General features: G+C 37.5%; 1 protein-coding gene across 1 annotated transcript in view; it reads left to right on the top strand.

The window, feature by feature from the left end:
- The window catches only part of LOC126370154 (neuropeptide CCHamide-2), a 76,380-nt gene that overhangs the window by 30,672 nt on the left and 25,536 nt on the right, over positions 1-20,172 (top strand). Inside the window, exon 2 of the mRNA XM_050014913.1 lies at positions 5,250-5,326. Coding sequence (XP_049870870.1) covers positions 5,257-5,326 — 70 coding nt within the window. The 5' untranslated portion in view covers positions 5,250-5,256. The remainder of the gene's footprint in view (positions 1-5,249; positions 5,327-20,172) is intronic.

Genomic DNA, 20,172 nt, shown 5'->3' with positions numbered 1-20,172 from the left:
TATTAACTCAGAATAATCAGATGAATCATCCCTCTCAGTATTCGTTACGATGACACTTACACCCCGTACAAGTACATACGGTAGCCATATAAGTAGGTATGGGTGTTAGTGACACCGTAACGAATACTGAGGGGGATGGTTCAGACCATGATTCTGAGTTGATATCAAGTGGAATTTCGTGTCAAAAAATTCATGAAAATTTTTCTTTTCTTTTTAATTATTTTCCAATCCATACTTTTGCGACGGAAATTTCTACTTGATATCAACTCAGAATCATGGCCTGAACCACCCCTCAAAGTTTTCGTTACGATGTCACTAACACCCTGTATGTGTGTATGTACGTCTGTTCCCATCTAATTTCTAAACCACTTATCAGAATGTAACAAATGTCGCCACTAGAAGCATTCTGATCAGTAATTTACCTGAATTTATTTTACCTGAATAAACTTTTTTATTATTTATTATTATTATTTGATGTGGCGTTCCCGGGAATGTTTCTAAAGTGGGAATGTCCCGTTGTAAAAACTCTTTAATAGTGAGGACACTTTTACAAATTCTTTCTTGTCATCATCATCAGCCCATTAACGTCCCCACTGCTGGGGCACGGGCCTTCCCTATTGGGAGCTTGGGCCTTAAACCATCACGCGGGCCCAGTATGGATTGATGGTTATTAACGACTGCTAATGCAGCCGGGACCAAAGGAACGTGCCTTCCGAAGCACGGAGGAGCTCGAGATGAAAACTTTTTTTTCACCCATCTTATGGCCGGCCTTTGTGAAAGTTGCTTAACTTCAAAAATCGCAGACCGAGCGCGTTTACCGCTGCGCCACCGAGCTTTTCAAACTCTGTTCTTATCTGTCTAAAGGTTAGGTAAGAGCTTTTTAAGTTTTGCGCGATTTTACTGTCGGGAATATTCTCAATGCGGAAACATTTCCGAGATCTGCACATCACTGGTTCTGATAGTCTGTTTGTGTATTATTTCAGCTCCTAAATTATATCTACTAGCACGCGGGAGCAGCGTTAATGGTAAAACTACAAAATAGAACACAATAATCAACTCATAATTCATTCGAAACTAAAATCAAAATGAACAAAACCTTAATATAACTTCATAAACATACGTAGGAAAGTTTCAATGGACTTTCATCAAAACTGTATATGCATAAAATAATATAACACAGGATATTGATGAGGTTTTAATTATTAAGACAAGTAATTTTGTGTTTTCATTAGGAATGGTATGGTTTTATGACACTACAGTTCGTAACGGCCTCCGCGGTCCAGTGGTTGAGCGTTGGGGTCACGATCCGGAGGTCCTGGGTTCGAATCCCGGTGGGGACATATCACAAAAATCACTTTGTGATCCCAAGTTTGGTTAGGACGTTACAGGCTGATCACATGAATGTCCGAAAGTAAGACGATCCGTGTTTCGGAGGGTACGTGAATCCGTTGGTCCCGGTTACTACTTACTGATGTAAGTACGGAGTCATTACATGAGTCACGTCAGGGTCCTTTGGCGGCTCAATAATAACCCTGACACCAGGGTTGATGAGGTTGGTACTCCACATCACAACCCACACGATGGAAGAAGAGATTGTTGTTCAAAAAGCTATGCACTTTGCATTTTTAAAATACACTTTTAGTGATGTCGGCACAAACCCTCTCGAGGTTTAACGACGTCATATTGATATATATGGTTTATAACAATAAATGTATAAATAAATAAATAATAAGATATAGTTATTTACAATGGTGCTCAAACACAAATTTATTTTATTCTTTTAAACCAAAAATACTAGTCGGACGCCTAGTTTCGTCAAAAACAGTTAATGATATCCACACATCATCATCAGCCCATTAACGTCCCCGCTGGGGCACGGGCCTTCCATATGGATGGAAAGGGAAATCGGGCCTTAAACCATCATGCGGGCCCAGTGCGAATTGATGGTTATTAACGACTGCCAGTGCAGCCGGGACCAACGGCTTAACGTGCCTTCCGAAGCACGGAATCACATCCACACAAGCTTCGTCAAAGAACAAACCTTATCAGCAACAAGCATCGTCTCAAATATAAATATAATTAATTAATAATAAATAGTACAAATAGGTATATATAAAAAGTAGACAAACGAACTTTGCTTCGCTAGTTCCGATCAAGTTAGCAGATTTTTCTTCGTCTTGAACAATAAAAAGTCGTTAATCCTTACTTCCTGCTGTTGATAAAGAAAAGAAAACTGGAAGGTGTCTATTTGCTATCGTCTCCAACGTGTTTATGTTTAAGCATATTATTTTCTATCCATTTTAGGACTTGTAAATGACTAGCTCTTGCCCGTGGCTACGCTCGCGTTAAATATGTATATGTGTGTCGTAGATTTTACCTAAATAAACTTTTTTTTTTATTATTTTTAAATTCGGGGTAACACGGTTCCCCTTTCCCAATGTACCAATTTTTAGCTTCCTACCTTGAAAACTGCGAATGTCCCATATGAAATTACACTCCCTCTTTGAAAAGAAGATGCACGATTTTTTGTTAGTCACAAATACTCCGCATACCAATTTTTAGCTTTCTACCTTCAAAATTGTGGAATGTTCCATAAAAACTTCCACCTCCCCTTTTTTAGGTAGGGGGGGAGGGGTTACCAGAGACAAAAAATAAGCTATGTGACTCTCCATAACTTCAACTATCTCCACTTAAAAAATCACGTCAATTTGTCGCTCCGTTTTGCCGTGAAAAACGGACACACAAACAGACAGACGCAAACATATACTTTCGCATTTATAATATTAGTAGGTATGGATTTGTAGGTTAAAGATGAATTGCTTATTAGCTTGTAGGCTAGATTGTAATAGTGTGAAGCATATAACGTGACATTCTAACAAATACTATTGTGAATGATTCAGACCATAATTCTGAGTTGATATCAAGTGGATTTTCTGTCAGAAAATTCATGAAAATTATTTTACATTCCATACTTTTCCGCAAGAAAATTCCACTAGATATCAACTCAGAATCATGGCCTGAATCATCCCTCAAAGTTTTCGTTACGACGTCTCTAAAATTCTGTATATATTCGTACGATTAGGTATCTCGTACGTAGGTGTATATTAATGTAAGATTATATATTTATGTATATTTATGTGTGTCAGTGTCTCAAGACGAAAGTCTTTGACCAGTGCGTGTTGCCAGTGATGACCTACGGCAGTGAGACGTGGCCGCTTACTATGGGTCTCGTGAGGAGGCTCGGTGTCGCTCAGCGGGCAATGGAGAGAGCTATGCTCGGTATTTCCCTGCTCGATCGAATCAGAAATGAGGAGATCCGCAGGAGAACTATAGTCACCGACATAGCTCGGAGAATTGCAAAGTTGAAGTGGCAGTGGGCAGGACACATAGCGAGGAGAATCGATGGCCGATGGGGCGGAATGGTTCTGGAGTGGCGACCACGTGTCGGACGACGCTCAGTGGGTAGGCCCGCTACAAGGTGGACCGACGATCTGGTGAAGGTCGCGGGAAGCCGCTGGATGCGGGCAGCGCAGGACCGATCGTCGTGGAGATCCTTGGGGGAGGCCTATGCCCAGCAGTGGGCGTCATACGGCTGATGATGATGATGATATATTTATGTATTTATGTCATTGCAGAGCCCTCGATTATTTTCAATTACTTACACTTATTTCACCATAAGGTTCTTAAAGATTTTTTTATTTCCCCAAACAAAAAAAATACTTTATAAGTATGACGTGGTTTTTCTAGTCTTACTAAGCATTTTAAGCGTGGGTATTCCTACTCTCCCGATAGAATGTCACAGTAACAATAAGTAACTAATGGTAACGTTAAAAGTGTATTGTTTTTAAATTGGACAAAGGGGCTTTTCCAACATAGTTGTACTTACATAAAGAAAATGAATTAATATTTAAGGTTTCCTTGTCGAAATTACGACTTTTTATAGCAGCGACAAAGCTTACATTGAAATTAAAGATTTTATTGGAATTCTGTTGAATCAATGTTGCGTAAGTTATGCTATCAAAATAACAATAGGTCTCTACGCATGCGAACGTTTCGAGGTATTTACCAGTGATGCGTCCTACCTGGAAATGTAAAATCTCGTTAACACTGGCTGAATTTTTGCCTGAAATCTTTCTCTCTTGTATTGTGATCCTATCCTCCTTAAGGTTAGGTGATAAAGCCCTTTTTCAATAACTTTTGCTTTTCAAAAGAAACTTCAAGAATTTTGTCAAACATTTCCCGGACGACCTATCACTAGTCTTTTAACGGACTAGCCACATCGCCAAGTCGTTGCGAAGCCGCGTTCTTTCGAGTTGACGACGACGTCACGATATGGCGCGACACGGCAACGTGGCACGAAGTCGTACCGACCCAATTTAACAATCCACACATCGATATAAGTACCGTAGATTGAACATGAGCGTCCAAAAAGTAGGAAGAAAAGTTAGAGCAGAAATAGCGATACATGCTCTGATATTCCGTAGTACGCGATTAGGCGACGAACTGGCAACATGTGGATTTGTATAACCCGACCGCTTTACGTATCACCACACGCTATAGGTGCTAAGACGATAACCGTACCTACGTTATATTAAATGATTTTATTGAAGCTTTATGCCGCTGCGTATGAAATGAATGTATAGCTAAGTTAGCGTCAAATTTTCATCGCTATATCGGCAGTTTTTACATATCAATGAATCTACGTGATAAAAGAATATACAGGGTGTTAGTGACATCGTAACGAATACTAAGGGGGATGATTCAGACCATGATTCTGAGTTCATATCAAGTGGAATTTTCCGTCGCAAAATTCATGATTTTTTCTAGTTTTTTTAAATTATTTTCAATTCTATACTTTTGCGATGAAAAAATCCACTTGATATTAACTCAGAATAATCAGCTGAATCATGATGTAAGTGACGATGTCACTTACACCCCGCACAAGTACATACTGTAGCCATACAAGTAGGTATGGGTGTTAGTGACACCGTAACGAATACTGAGGGGGATGATTCAGACCATGATTCTGAGTTGATATCAAGTGGAATTTTCAGTCGGAAAATTCATGAAAATTTTTGTTTTTTTTTTTAAGTTATTTTCTGTTCCATACTTTTGCGACGGAAAATTCCACTTGATATCATCTCAGAATCATGGTCTCAATCATCCCTCAAAGTTTTCGTTACGATGTCACTAACACCCTGTATTATATTTTTTTTATTCACTTAAAAATGTTTATGTGATTGTTCCAGAGTGGAAATGGCTCATGTATGTGCGACCCTGGCTCTAGTGGCTATGTTGGTGATGTCGCAGGGAGTCAACGCTAAACGTAAGTCATATAATAATTAAGTACTCACTTATTAACACGTCCCAGCTCTACGGCACCATAACTCCGTTGCATCGTCGGTACGGACTGTAAAAAAAAAAAACATCCAGAGTGTATTACAAATGTGGATTGAGAATAAACGAGCTTTGAGGGATGATTCAGACCATGATTTTGAGTTGATATCAAGTAGAATTTTTCGTAGCAAAAGTATGAAACTGAAAGTAATAAATTAATAAAAAAAAATCATTTTCATAAATTCTTCTACATTGAATTTTCTATCGCAAAAGCATAGAATAAAAAAAGGAAACATGAATTTTGCGACGGAAAATTTCACTTCATAATTATCCCGGAATCAGTCTTTGCACTAACATCTTGTATATACGTAGGTAGGTATATTGTATATATGTGTGTGGGGAACACAGCACAAATAGATGAAGAGGTGTATAATTTGTTTAACTATTACGAAAGCTGTTTGCTTCTCGAATTATCAAGTTTACATGTTTAGTTAATGTGCTGTTTACATCTTACGTCTACAAACACAAAGTGTATTAATTATGTAACACTAGGCTGTATGTAGCACGTGACTTACTCTCGAGTTTGGATGTAAAAACTATATAGGTACTTTGGATATAAGCTTAGCCATAAGGACTTTTTGGCGGGAACGGGACAGTTGCTTTCTTCATCGAAAAAGCTAAATAATTAATACGAAGTGGTATTTTGTGGTTAATGATCGCATTAAGTTAGTCGGAAAACATTCGCGACTGTGTTATTATATCGGAATATTCAATAAAGAAAGTGTATCTATCTATTTTCGCTTCGTGCCAACAAGCCGCTTCATAACTCGAAAGTTTATGCGGACTTTTGAGTTAATTCGTTTTGGGTTCGGAGTAGAAATCTGCTCCGAGGGTGGGGTTTCATTAGGTTTCATCATTCATCGTCATCACCTTTCATCATTTCATTAATCATCAAGAAAAAAATATGTAAGACATGGCTGTATGGGCATAGTTCCCTTTGCCTTACCCTTCGGGGAAAACCGAAACAAAAAAAAAGGTTAGCCATAATGACATTACACAGGGATGAAAAATCAATGAATAGCTGGCTTTTCGGCGGGAAACGGGAACGGGACAGTTGCTTTCTTCATTGAGTAATCTAAATAATTAATACGAAGTGGTGTTTTGTGGTTAATGATCGCATTAAGTTAGTCGTAAGACATTCGCGAGTGTTATTATATTGGAGTATTCAATGAACAAAGTGTATCTGCCTATTTTCGCTTCATGCTGGGAAGCCGCTTCATAACTCAAAAGTTTATGCGGACTTTTGAGTTAATTCGTTTTGGGTTCGGAGTAGAAATCTGCTCCGAGGGTGGGTATTAGGTTTCATCATTCATCGTCATCACCTTTCATCATTTCATTAATCATCAAGAAAAAAATATGTAAGACATGGCTGTATGGGCATAGTTCCCTTTGCCTTACCCTTCGGGGAAAACCGAAACAAAAAAAAGGTTAGGTTAGGTTAGTACATTACACAGGGATGAAAAATCAATGAATACCTTCTAGAAAAGGATGTTACGAGTCGTTATTTTTGCTAGACTTGGCGGGGCACAGCCGTGCCCCCAGATGTTATAGAAACCACACATTTTAAACTACAAGGAGGTTAAAAACGCCACATTTATCTTAGAAAACAATATTGCTATTTGACATTTGTTTGAATTGCGCACTTACTTTTATAAGCGCAAAATTTAAATTGCTATAAGTATTGTTTTTTTTGATGAATTGCTTCCATGTGGGCCTTTTAATCCCCCAGTGTAAAAAAAACTTTCTCTTTTTTTCTATTTAACTTATTTGTGAATTTTAATCAAGAAAAACGTAATAATAAGTACAACATTTAGTCACATTTTTCTATGACGTCACAGTGTTTTTTCATACAAATTCTATAGTAATTTCCTGTTTTGACAAAATAGAAACTAGCCTATTATTATATGGGACTAAACATGGCTGATGAGGTGAAAAATGTAATCTAAAGGTACTTACAGGGTTTAACTTTCTTCCCTAGTTACTGTATTTTATCGTCGTGGTAGGTACTATAGGAAGCTACACTATGCACTTTTCAATGTTTAAAACGAGATGAATATGGTTCACAGATTAAAAATTCAACATTTTTAAAGTTCTTGATAAGACACGTGCGTGATGGCGGTGCGTCTACGTCGCATCGACTTCATTTTTTTAAAGCTGTCGGGTAGATGAGATTTTTTTGGCGGAAACCAAAGGTGGTTTTGGTCGGATATCTTGGTTGCTTTCCTAACAAAGTGTCATTGCTTGCTAATGTTGGTACAGGGTATTAAGCTTTTATAATAGGTAAATTGCCTAAGTGTGTTCTGGTCTGATCGTTCTTTGTAATTTTTAAAAAGAGCGTGTTATTGGCAAAGTTAACCACTTTGTGAATGTAGACCCGTTTTATAGAAAATAGTTTAATTTTAACAACGAGGTAAGCTTTCACTGCTAGGTTAAAAAAAAGCTAAAAAAAAGACCACGGAGAAGCAATAGGTATGTATTTTTTAAATAGTTTTGAAACTTATATCCGTACTTATGGAATGGTAGTGACTATGTAACTTAAAGACATACGACATTTAAGAGGTAATGTTCCAATATGTAACAGCTGAAAAAGAAAAAGACAAAAAAAGTCGATACATTTGTTACTTATTCACAAATTAATTTATTCGGTATGTTTCAAATCTAATGAATAATGGAGACTGCACAGTTGCTGTGTATCCTCATTTTATTATTTTTCCAATAAAAAGTCTTAAAAGGTCCCGCGAGGCCGCGACATTATTGGTTTAACAATTGCTTCAAATCGAACTTTTGTTCCTTTAAATGTTTTTTCTTAAAATATTATCATTTTTGGCACGATTACTTTTCACTACTAGAATAGAATAGATTTTTGTAGCTTCTGTGCAAAAGAGTAATGATTGAAAAAAAAATATTTCATAATTCGAACGTCACTAACTGGTACCTATTAAAAAGAAAACATGCTGTCATCTTTTTGAATTAAAAGTAAAAACATTTTATTCTTAATTCTATTTAAAGGCACATTCAAATATCTTGTACTGTGATGGCCAGTACCTTTTACGTTTTAATCACAACGTGTATACTATAAAGGAGCTCATTTACGAATTGGGTACGATAAAACACCTACGTAAAGTATTTCAACAAACAAAACAACTGACCAAAGCAATAGCCGTGTCCCATTTCATATTCAAGTAGAAACGTTTCGGCGAAGGTTTAGTACACATTAAGCTTTGGGTGGATAAGTAATTTGAGGTGGGCTGAAAAGGTCTAATCAGTTGAAATGCGGTATTGTAAAAATAATAATGGACTCACAAAACGTATGGAAACATTTGGATTATGGCTATCGTTCCATTATGATGGGGTTTTTGATTAAGACTTACATACTTTATGTATTACGTACCTACATGCTTAATCAAAAACCTCAAAAAAAAATTTATAGGTACAAATATTTTTTTAAACGAATTAACTAGATGTCGTCTGAAACATTGAATTTGTTTGCAACTACATATAATTTTAGTTGGTAGTTCGTTATTAGTTGGCCGGAAAACAGGGAATTAGGAATGCTGAAGATAGTTCGTAGGTGCTTCAAAACTATTGTTAGGTAGGTACTTATATATTTTTTTTTTGGTAAGTGAATTATTAGGCATTATCCGTAATTAATTAACCTAAATAAATAAACCTAAGTAAATATTTTCATTAGATTAGGTCAGAATAGGGTAGTTTCCAACTATTCAAATCAATTAATTTTTACTAAACGTCAAAACACGAAATTACTACGGAATTTACATGAATAAGTTAGTAGTCGTTACATAAGCCATGTCAGGGGCCTTTGGCGGCTCAATAGTATCCCTGACACCAGGGTTGATGGGGTTGGTAATCCACATCATAACCCACACGATAGAGGGCGGATAAAAAACCTATGACGTCATCGAAAAACGTGACAAAATATCGCACTGTTGTTGTTATTTAAATTAGTGACTAGTGAAGATTAGTGAGTGATTAGTGTCTAGTGTAGTTAGTGTTAGTGATTAGTGTTAGTGAGTGTGTGTTTAAATTAGATTAGTGTTTTATAAGTTAAATAGAAAAACAAAAACGTTTTTGGACAGTTTTATATCACTGTCTTTGTTTAGTAATCAGAATTTCATAATTTATCTTTCACCTAGGAAATTACTCAATTATGATTTGTTATAATAACCTACACGAAATGCATTTTATAATTGATTAATTCCCGCTGAAGACATTCACCACTTGTCCGACCAAAGTTTCGTCCTAACACTCACATTTACTAGTTTCTGAGACCCAAAACGTGGACATAGTTGGAGAATAAACAAGGTAATGTTTATTTAGACGAAAAGCGGCCAACTTACCAGCTGATGTTTTAAAGCAAACTGTAACTTTGAGCAAACTTACTTAAGTAGTACCGACCTTATACTTGTTACGCAATGTGGGACTTTACCAATATAGACAGCGCTGTAAAGATTTATCTTTATTTAGCTATCTAAGACAAGACGAATTTAATAAAAACATCATAGAACGGAAGCTACAAGGAAAGAGAGGAAGGGGAAGACCAAGAAGAGCTTACATGGAACAGATTAAAGAGAAGGCGAACGTCGTGTCTTATAAGGAAGTGAAGGAATTGGTATTTGATAGACAAAAATAGCTGAAGTGGCAGTGGGCAGGACACATAGCGAGGAGAACCGATGGCCGCTGGGGCGGAAAGGTTCTCGAATGGCGACCACGTGTCGGACGACGTTCAGTGGCTACAAGGTGGACCGACGATCTGGTGAAGGTGGCGGGAAGCCGCTGGATGCGGGCAGCGCAGGACCGAACGTCGTGGAAATCCTTGGGGGAGGCCTATGCCCAGCAGTGGGCATCGTACGGCTGAAGATGAAGACAAGAATGGAGAATGCTACATACAAGAGCGTGGCTCCTAAATTGGTGACGATGAACTTCCTAGGTTCACGGATAAAAAACATATTATGCATCTTTTATGTTTGTGTTTAGGTATAAATGATGATCCTTTATATATTACACCCAGGCATAATTACATCTTCCACCCATTATTGTTCTGATCAAAATAAAGAGAAACAATATAGGTAGCAACATAATGTGATACAAGTATCAAGCAACAATTATTTTTATACATACATGCTTCTCGTCAATAGCCTCCGTGGTCTAGTAATTAGAGCGTTAGGCTCACGATCTGGAGGTCCGGGTTCGATTCCCGACTGTCCTTTGTTTGGTAAGGAGTTTTCAGGCTTGAATCACCTGATTGTCCGAAAAAGTAAGATGATTCCGTGCTTCAGAGGGCACATTAAGCCGTTGGTCCCGGATTTTTCTATCGTGTAGGTTGTGAGGTGGAGTACCATCCTCATCAAACCTGGTGTCAGGGTTGCTATTGAGCCGCCAAAGGCCCCTGACATGTCTCATGTAACGACTACTTACTTACTTAATCAGTAAGTAGTAAATGTACCTGGCGAGGAGCCGAGATGCTATGTTATGTTATGTTACGCAGTTAGTATATAACCAGTATAAACACCTCTTCACAAGGATTTCTTATAAAAACACGCGTGTGATATCTACATCTCAGCGGGAACACTTCAACGTGATTACATTGACGAGCTCGGGAAACTTTGACAATGGAAGTACTTAGCGAAACTTGATACAAGTTGTACTAATCGGACGCAAAGCCTATAATCTTGTATATCAGTAAAGTGGTTATTAAACGGAGCAATTTCCTGAGGGTGACGTGCTCAGGATTTGGAAAGATTAATTTTCTTAGAATACTTACTAGCTAACCGTCGGGACGTTGTCAAATCAAATAACAAACACAACATAAACAGCCTATACGTCCCACTGCTGGGCACATGCCTCCCCTCAATCAACCGGAGGAGGTATGGAGCATACAAACAGACACAAAACAAAACATAAATTCAAACATGCTTTATGCGCACAAACAGAACATTATAAAAATTATAACTACTGTATAAATGAGCGGCTTAATTTCTCTGAAGCAATTTCTCCCAGACAACCACTACCGGATATCAGCCGTAAAAACTCCCGCATAGGAGAAAATAACCGTTCAAATTATAGATTTGTTGTCGTCAGTTCATCCACTAGAAAAAAAGATCTTTATTTTTTACAGAATTCTCCAACTTTCTTGTCACCTTTTTTCACGTAATGAATAGCCTTACTAGAATTAAATAAACGTTTAAAAAAGTATTATACAGGGTGTTAGTGACATCGTAACGAAAACTTTGAGGGATGGTTCAGATCATTATTATGAGTGTGTAGTTATCAGGTGGAATTTTCCGTCGCAAACTATAAGACTGAAAATAACTTAAAAAACATTTTCATAAATTTTCCGAAAAATTATTCCACTTGATGTCAACTCAGAATAAAATTATGATCTGAATCATCCACCTCAGTATTTGTTACAACGTCACTAACACCCATACGCACTTTATGGCTACCTGTACTTGAACGGTGTGTAAGTGAGATCGTAACGCATACTAAGAGGAGTGATTCAGCTCATTATTCTGAGTTAATATCAAGTGCAATTTTCCATTGCGAAAGAATAGAATTGAAAATACTTTCAAAAAATCACAAAAATATTCATGAATTTGACGATGAAAAATTCCACTTGATATGAACTCAGAATCACCTTCTTCTTCTTTGCGAGTAGATGGCGATTGATATTATTTTTTTGCTGACAAAATAATTGGCCACGCTTACGGCATTGTCAGTGGCTTCGTGAAGGTCTTTAATAGTGCAGGTGTTAGGGCATGAGTGCGAGTGTGGAGTATCACCACAAACTATGGCTCACCTTTTATGCTGTCCTAAATGCCCTAACTCATAATCATGGTCTGAATAATAATAATAATACCGTAAATAATATATTATGTGTATAACACACATACACAAGGCCTCCCCTTTCTCTTTTCATTTTTCGCGGTCCTGTGCGTACTCCGGCCAGTCTCCTCTTCGTATGTAATGTGTCACAATTTGTTGAATAAACATTTTCTCTCTCTCTCTCTCTCTCCCTCCGGCAAGCGTCTAAGTCGTCACGCCATCACTTTCGAGGTCTCCCACACGACGCCTGTACCCGCCATGAGGCACCCAATGCGTGACGATCCGTGCCCGCCGCTCAGGGTACATAAATAATAAATAAAAAAGTAAACGAAATCGCGATCTACAGTTTCAAATAATAAAGGTGAAAATAAAATCAGAAAAATAACCTTAAACCTATAGCAGTAGGTACCTGTTAATAGAGTTTCCATCAGACTTTCCATTCTTCAAAGGAACGTTAAAATAGGAATTGTTGTGACAGCTTTGTCGAAAGCGACCACAGACGAAAAATTTAAAGACCATTTTAGATTCGTTGGAAAAATTACCACAAATCGATGTCGTGGGTTTAAATTCTAAGTTTGAAATGTTATAGGTCAGTTGGTGAAGTGACGTCATTCATTTTGTTTGATTCAAAAGACAATATCAAACCGCAGACGCGAATGGTTTAACGGCTGTTGTCAATACTCTTTCTATCTATGGTTTTCGCTCAAAAATGCGACGAAAACTTGGCGCTTGGTTAGCTATACATTCGTACACAGCGGTATATACATTCAATAAAATCGTGTCAAATGAAGAAAGTACCTAGTCATAGTCTTAGCATATTAGCGCGTGGTGCTTCGTAACGCGGTCGGGTTATACTGCGACTCGATTGACCGGGAATACTTATTTTATTGTATTTTAAACTAAAATAATAATAATAATTTTGGTGGGTTTTACTGCGAAACTTACAATGTTTATACTATGATAACATGCACAATGTCATTACTTTTTTTTTTACTTACTTACTTTACTTACTTACTTACTTATTAGAAATATAATGTGCCATCCTTCTTTTGTCGCTTTGAGCTTCTATTTTTGCAAGTTTTACCACGCACTTCCCCGTGTTGCCAGTTCGGCGCCTAATCGCGCACTGAGGTAAAGAACTGTCAACGTCGCTATATTAACAGTAACTTTGCGTCCCACTTCTTGAGCGCTGATGTTCAATCTACGGTAGTAGTAAATATATGAATGTAACTTTTAAGACGTTCACTGTGTACGAGCCAATATATTTGAAACTCATTCGTGCACGTATATGGGGCACATTTTCTCTTGCCATAGTGTGTCTATGTACATAAATTCCAATGTTTATCGAAAAATAACATTGCACGTAAGGGGTTGATATCAAATCAGTTTCACAGTGAACGTGTTAACCAAAGAGCAACACGGTAGGGTGACAGTCGGTCTGCGCTAGGCTGAGTCTTGGCGCGTAGACCTTCACGAAGCCACTGACAATGCTGTAAGCGTGGCCAATTATTGGTCAGCAAAAATTTGGTATCGATCGCCATCTAAAAAGAAGAAGAAAAGAAAAGAAGAAGTGTATCAGGATCGAAGCAAAAATGGAATTCTATAGGCTCTGCTTACCCCGGTGGGAAATAGGCGTGAGTTTATGTATGTATGTATGTATCGCCATCGACTCGCAAAGTAGGTGCGTAGCTGAAAAGACGTCCTTGAAAAATGCCTAATTGTTCGGTATTTTGTTGCTAAAATGGATCTGGCTAGTCAAATTTATAAAAAACATGGCGTTGGCTCTGTATTTTACTAATGTTACACCACATTATTACCATATAATTCTCGTAACACTTGAAAATAATATATAAATAATAACCGTCCTGTTGTTTACGGATTATTTGATCAACATGCTTCATACATTATGCGGATTAGTCAAGCGACTAAGAGCGATTGTTTTCTAGTTGTTATGGAGATCGTAATTGTCACTTCTATCGAACGCTATTTCTAGTTTTTGTTATTGTTTTTGACTTGGATGCTTTCCTGGAAGGCTGGCCGGAGGAAGCACTGGAGAGAGTCCTGGAAGAAATGGAGGGAGGCCTTTGCCCAGCAGTGGGACACTTTAGGCTAGATAAGATAAGATAAGATAAATTAATATTACATACTGTAGGTATTTTATATAAGCCACACTTAATCACTATGTTACTTATACACTTTATTAGGCTAAAGTTGCTCGCCTCTCAAAGTTTACAAAATCAAAAATAATAGTCATCACAACATTGGGTTTTTGTAGTCAAGACCTAAGCTGCTTAAAACGTATGTTGAAAGTATGCGATCTTTGTACGAAAACCCACTTAATAATAACAGGAAAGAAATGGGTAATAGAATGGCGCCTTCTTCTTTCGAGCACCCGTATGCACGGTGGACGCGCGCGGCCTTTGTACTTTCTGAGCCACCGGGTGCTCGCGGGACATTTTCCTTTTGTTTTTTGTCTCTGGATACGTTCGGATTTAACTTTTATGTGTCAAAATGAGTGAGAAATTCATTAGGAACTATTTTAAATAAATAAATAATAGATATCGATAAGTAGTTAACGCGATCGTACTTAGTCGTTCATGCGCCGCGCCGACGCCGGCGCTAGTTGTAGTGATTTACTGGCTTGTAGATAGTTATCGATAGAAATTTTTTTCGCTAAAACTTTCAAATACGTCAGTTAGCGACGTCAGCGATGACATGATCCTGCGCAGCCATTTTCGTTTTGTAATGTATGAAAGATTGTATTGATCTCGAGTTTATTTAAGGAAAAAAATATTGTTTTTATTCAGTTTCTAAATAATCACATCATCATCAGCCGTACGACGCCCACTGCTGGGCATAGGCCTCCCCCAAGGATCTCTACGACGATCGGTCCTGCGCTGCCCGCATCCAGCGGCTTCCCGCGACCTTCACCAGATCGTCGCGGTCCACCTTGTAGCGGGCCAAAATATAGAAAATAAAAAAATATTATATAGAATATATAGAAAATAGAAATAGTCACATAAACGAATAATATTTTGGAAAATATATGGTAATTAACAACTATTTCTCAGAATTACGTTGCGTAAAACGTAGGTACTTACCTATCATATCTTTTTGCCGAAAATTCACCTTTTTGCTTACAACAAGGCACTTGTTTATTTATCAAAGATGTGTTTTTAATTACCTTTGAAGACATTTATAATTAGCAAACCTTTGAGCTCATCGGGTGGTATAAGAGGTCCGGTCTGGACCCTGAAATTTTATTAGGTTTGTTGTCGGTTTTCGTGTGGCTAGGAAATAAGCTAGGCGTCTAGCGGAGCGGGAAGCGATAAAGCAACTATTCGCATCACATTTTTGATGAGTTCCTTAAATAATAATAAAAAAAAAAATATATAAAAATATTCTTTATTTAAAGTCCATTATTCATATTACAGAAATGGCAAATAAAGTACGGACAAAAATGAATTAATATAAAAAACGACCATGCGAAATAAAATAAGTTACTATTTTTTTTTGACGTGCTTTCACTACCTGATTGGAACGGCCACAGTAACATCTACCTTGGACCGAATATCAAAAGTGGCTGTGTGTAGTGTCATTCATGATTTGCGCCTCTGACAACCCTGATAAGAATAGTTAAAATGCTTACCAGTAATTTCCTTTTATTTTTATCAACCTTTTTCTTCTAAGATCTAGCCTTTCTTTTGCCTAATAGGCTAGTTTCCAAGTAGTCAATTCAGTTACTTTTTACTAAACGTCAAAACAAGAAATTACTATGGTAATTGTATGAAAAAGCACACTGTGTATAGAAAAACGTGATAAAATGTCGAACTTATTGTTATTACTTTTTCTTGATTAAAATTTATAAATAAGTTAAATAAAAAAAAGAAAATGATTTTCGTCAGTTTTAAATCTGTCTTTAGTTAGTCATGAGAATTTCATATTATTATTTTATTTTTAACCTACGAAACTACCCAATTCTAGAATCCGCAACTAGGCAGCATTCCTTGTGCTTATCACTTTTTGTCTTCTTCTATCGTGTGGGTTGTGAGGTGAATTACCAACCTCAACAACCCTGGTGTCAGGGTCATTATTGAGCCGCCAAAGGCCCCTGGCATGCCTCATGTAACGACTACCTACTTACATCAGTAAGTTGTAACTGGGACCAATGGCTTAACAGCTTTCCGAAGCACGGATCATCTTACTTTTTGGACAATCAGGCCTGCACTTTTTGTATAAAACAAATATAAAACGTCTCATTTTCTGGCCACAACATTAGGGTGTATCTACAACTTTGTTTAGTCCCTGTTTTCACGTGTCGTTAAGACCCGCTTCCGGCAAAATCTCAGGCGACCATTGCTTTTATCAATATTTTGAATATAACACCGCCAATTAGGGTTGCCTTTTCGTGTCTAATATACTTAAATCTAAAAATATAATTATACAGTCTGTTAGTGACATCATCGTAACGAAAACTTTGAGCGATAATTTCATGATTCTGAGTTGATATCAAGTGAAATTTTCTGACAGGAAATGACGCTTGCTATCAACTCAGAATCAAGGTCTGTATCATCCCCCTCAGTATTCGTTAGTAAATACAATTAGTCACTTATAATATTTATTATAAATAATTTGAATTATTAGTGATATACAGGGTTTTAGTGACATCGTAACGAATACTGAAGGAGGTGATTCAGCTCATTATCCTGAGTTAATAAACAAGTGGAATTTTCCATCGCAAAAGTGAAGAATTGAAAATAATTTAAAAACCTGCAAAAATAACGTGAATTTTGCGACAAAAATTCCGCTTGATACTAACTCAGATTCATGGTCTGAATCACCGCCTCAGTACTCGTTACGATGTCACTAAAACCCTGTATATCAACAATAATTCAAATTACTTATAATAAATATTATAAGTGACTAATCTTCTTCTATCGTGTGGGTTGTTAGGTGGATTACCAACTCCATCAACCCTGGTGTCAGGGTTACTATTGACTAATGACTAATCTAGAGACTAATTGTATTTACTTTATCAATAAATATTAGATAATCAAAAACAAACTTTTGTTCTCATTTACCACATGAACGATTCAGCTTATGTTATGTTTATGTGTTATGTTATTCTGTTGCGACCGAGAGTAAGTCAACAACAAATTAACGTATTTTAGTCTTAATATATGTCGATGGGAAAATGCACAGATCATAGAAACAAGGGAGATATGCGTTGTACTAAATTAAACGAGTTTGCATGCCTTGCGACCGCACCAACTCGATTATCCGCTGTTCATTGCGTAGTAATACAAGCTCTAGTTGTGGTTGCGCAGTACCAAAGAAGCAATGAATAATGAAGCAATGTAGAAAGTTTCATTATAATACGAGGGTTGCCTCATATACCTACATAATGTGATTGTTTTGGGCATATTCCGGCCCCACCGGTTTCCTAACATCATCCCACTTTTTTCACAGCATCCGTATACCTAACCTGAAGATTTGACAGGTTCGGTTTTTCACAGTAGAAGCGACCGACTGTCTGACCTTCCAACTCGCGAAGGGAAAACCAGCCCAATACAGGTTAGGTTACATACTCCGAAACGAATTTCTCGGGAATGTGAGTATCCTCACGATGATTTCCGTCACCGCTGAGCACGTGATAATCATTTATGATCCGAACACGAATTAAAAAAAATACAAATCTGCGACCTCATAGTGAGAATCAACCGTCCTTCCAACCGATGTACCATAAGCTGCAAAAGTCCACAGTTTCTTGCAAAGTATGAAAATTAACTGGTTGCACTTAAGACCTTCTGGTTACATGTCGTTTCTGTAATAGACCAAAAACACCTACAAAAACATAAATTTTATAATGATGACAACTAATGGTTAATAATTTCACCACTGTTTACAAATAATTCGCTGGTTGCTCACTTTTGGTCTTTGATTGTACCACGGCTTTCTATGCTCACACTATGCTCTCGCGGCATTTCTCTTTAATAATAGGTAACTCCGTGGAAAACGTCACGCGCTGCAAACGGTAGTAATCAGGTTAGCTTTAAGGGCTTTTTGTCCACACTTCTCTTAACGGCATTATCCTGATAATTTAATTGCGTTTCTCATTAATTGGTTTACCTACGTGACGTAAGAGGGCTTTGTATTTTATAGTGCGTGTATGAAACGATTGATGAAGCAAGACAGGTATTCCTTCTATGATGATTTTAATGAATTCCAACAACAAGGTGACAAGCAAAGAGAGGAAGGGAAAGATCAAGAAGAGCTTACATGGAACAGATTAAAGAGAAGGCGAACGTCGTGTCTTATAAGAAAGTGAAAGAATTATTGATATACAAGAATAGATTCTCTATTCTTGTCTATGGCTGCACCGACAAGAACGTGGCCCTTAAATTAGTGTGTGAAGACAGGTATGTTATGGTCGAAATGGAACTCTTTTGTCTCTTCTTAAAAGCTGCTGGGAAAAAGGAGTGAGTTTATAAATGGTATACCATAAAATACTGCAACTATAAATAATATTGGTGCTAATTCCAGAAGACGCCATATAATTCTATTTTAAGTTATATACCTATTATTTTCGTAATCAATCAACCGGAGGGCGTATGGAGCATACTATATACCACGCTCCTACGCAGCGGGTTAGCGGAGGTGTTTTTACGGCTAATAGCTGACCAACTGCAAAACGTGCCCTTTGAAGCATAAAATAGTCTTACCAAGCAACCAACCAAAGAATAAACAATAATATAGAAGGGACATTCTCCGCCCAGCACCGATACGACCTTGGAGCGAGATGGATTTATCTCACCCCCTCTGATCTACATTTGTATGTTTAAGACGTTGAGGAGTTAGAGACTGCAAGCGCATTGACTTTCTCGTTTGCATGCCATCATCATCATCATGTCGGCCAAACCGTATTCGGCGACGGCGACTCCTAAAATATCTATCCCGGGTCGTTGTTGTGGTGGGCTCTGATGTGGCTGGCGAAACCGTACTTCGACTTGAAGGTCCGGTCACATGGCACACAATAAAGCTGGCTTCACGATTTGAGTGTGTAGTTATAGGAGGGTTTCGGTCGAGTCTTCCGTATTTGGCGGTTTGCGTCGAGATCTTGTAAACGCTTCTCTTTAAATAAATTCACGCTATTGTGAAAGGTGCGGCACTATTCTGGTCTAAGACGAGCACAATCCTCCCAATGATCGCTCCGTTTGCATGCACGCGGTTCCTGTATGGAGCATTTGGAAAGTTTACGCAGAGGAAGTCGGGTTAAGTCGCCCAATTCTTCAACCAACGATTAGACATTCCATTAGCGAAACTTCCATAAACTGAACTTTACCGTACAAAATTATCCTTTCCTAAAATAATAATAATATTGTCAGTCCCTCGCTGTTAGGGATTTTAAAGACAACAAATTGTGCTTGCAAAGGTATTTGATCGATTGGATATGACTTGGTATTTATAAAAGTTATTGTTTACGGCTTAAGTTGCCTATTTTGTCGCCTTATAGAGAAAACCGCCTAAGCTCCTTTTTAAAAAATAAAAAAATTCAATCCGGTTTATGATCACAATTTTTTACTTGGATTGAAACTAGGTGGCGTGTCTATTGCATGGTTTTATCAATTGTCACGGACAAGCGCCGTCTAGAGCATATTTCAGGAACCAATTTCGCATTGTACGTTTGTTTTTAATAGATATTTGAAAATGTAACTTGGTAACCAAGAAATCTAACAGATGTCGCTATTAACCAACGCCAATAAAACAGTATTACCAAGATGGAGTAACGATGCAACACGCTTTTAATTTTCCATTCCCGATTAATATTTTAACAAACCAATTCAACCTAAAATATACAATATAATTTCTCATCTCTTATTTCTCATCAACAAAATCACATCTGAATGTGTTTTTTCAAAAAGACGCCTGCGT

The sequence above is a fragment of the Pectinophora gossypiella genome, chromosome 10 (assembly GCF_024362695.1).
Source record: "Pectinophora gossypiella chromosome 10, ilPecGoss1.1, whole genome shotgun sequence".
NCBI classification, from domain to species: domain Eukaryota; kingdom Metazoa; phylum Arthropoda; class Insecta; order Lepidoptera; family Gelechiidae; genus Pectinophora; species Pectinophora gossypiella.
The sequence above is the reverse complement of the archived record's forward strand: the minus strand, read 5'-3'. Positions and strand labels throughout refer to the sequence as shown.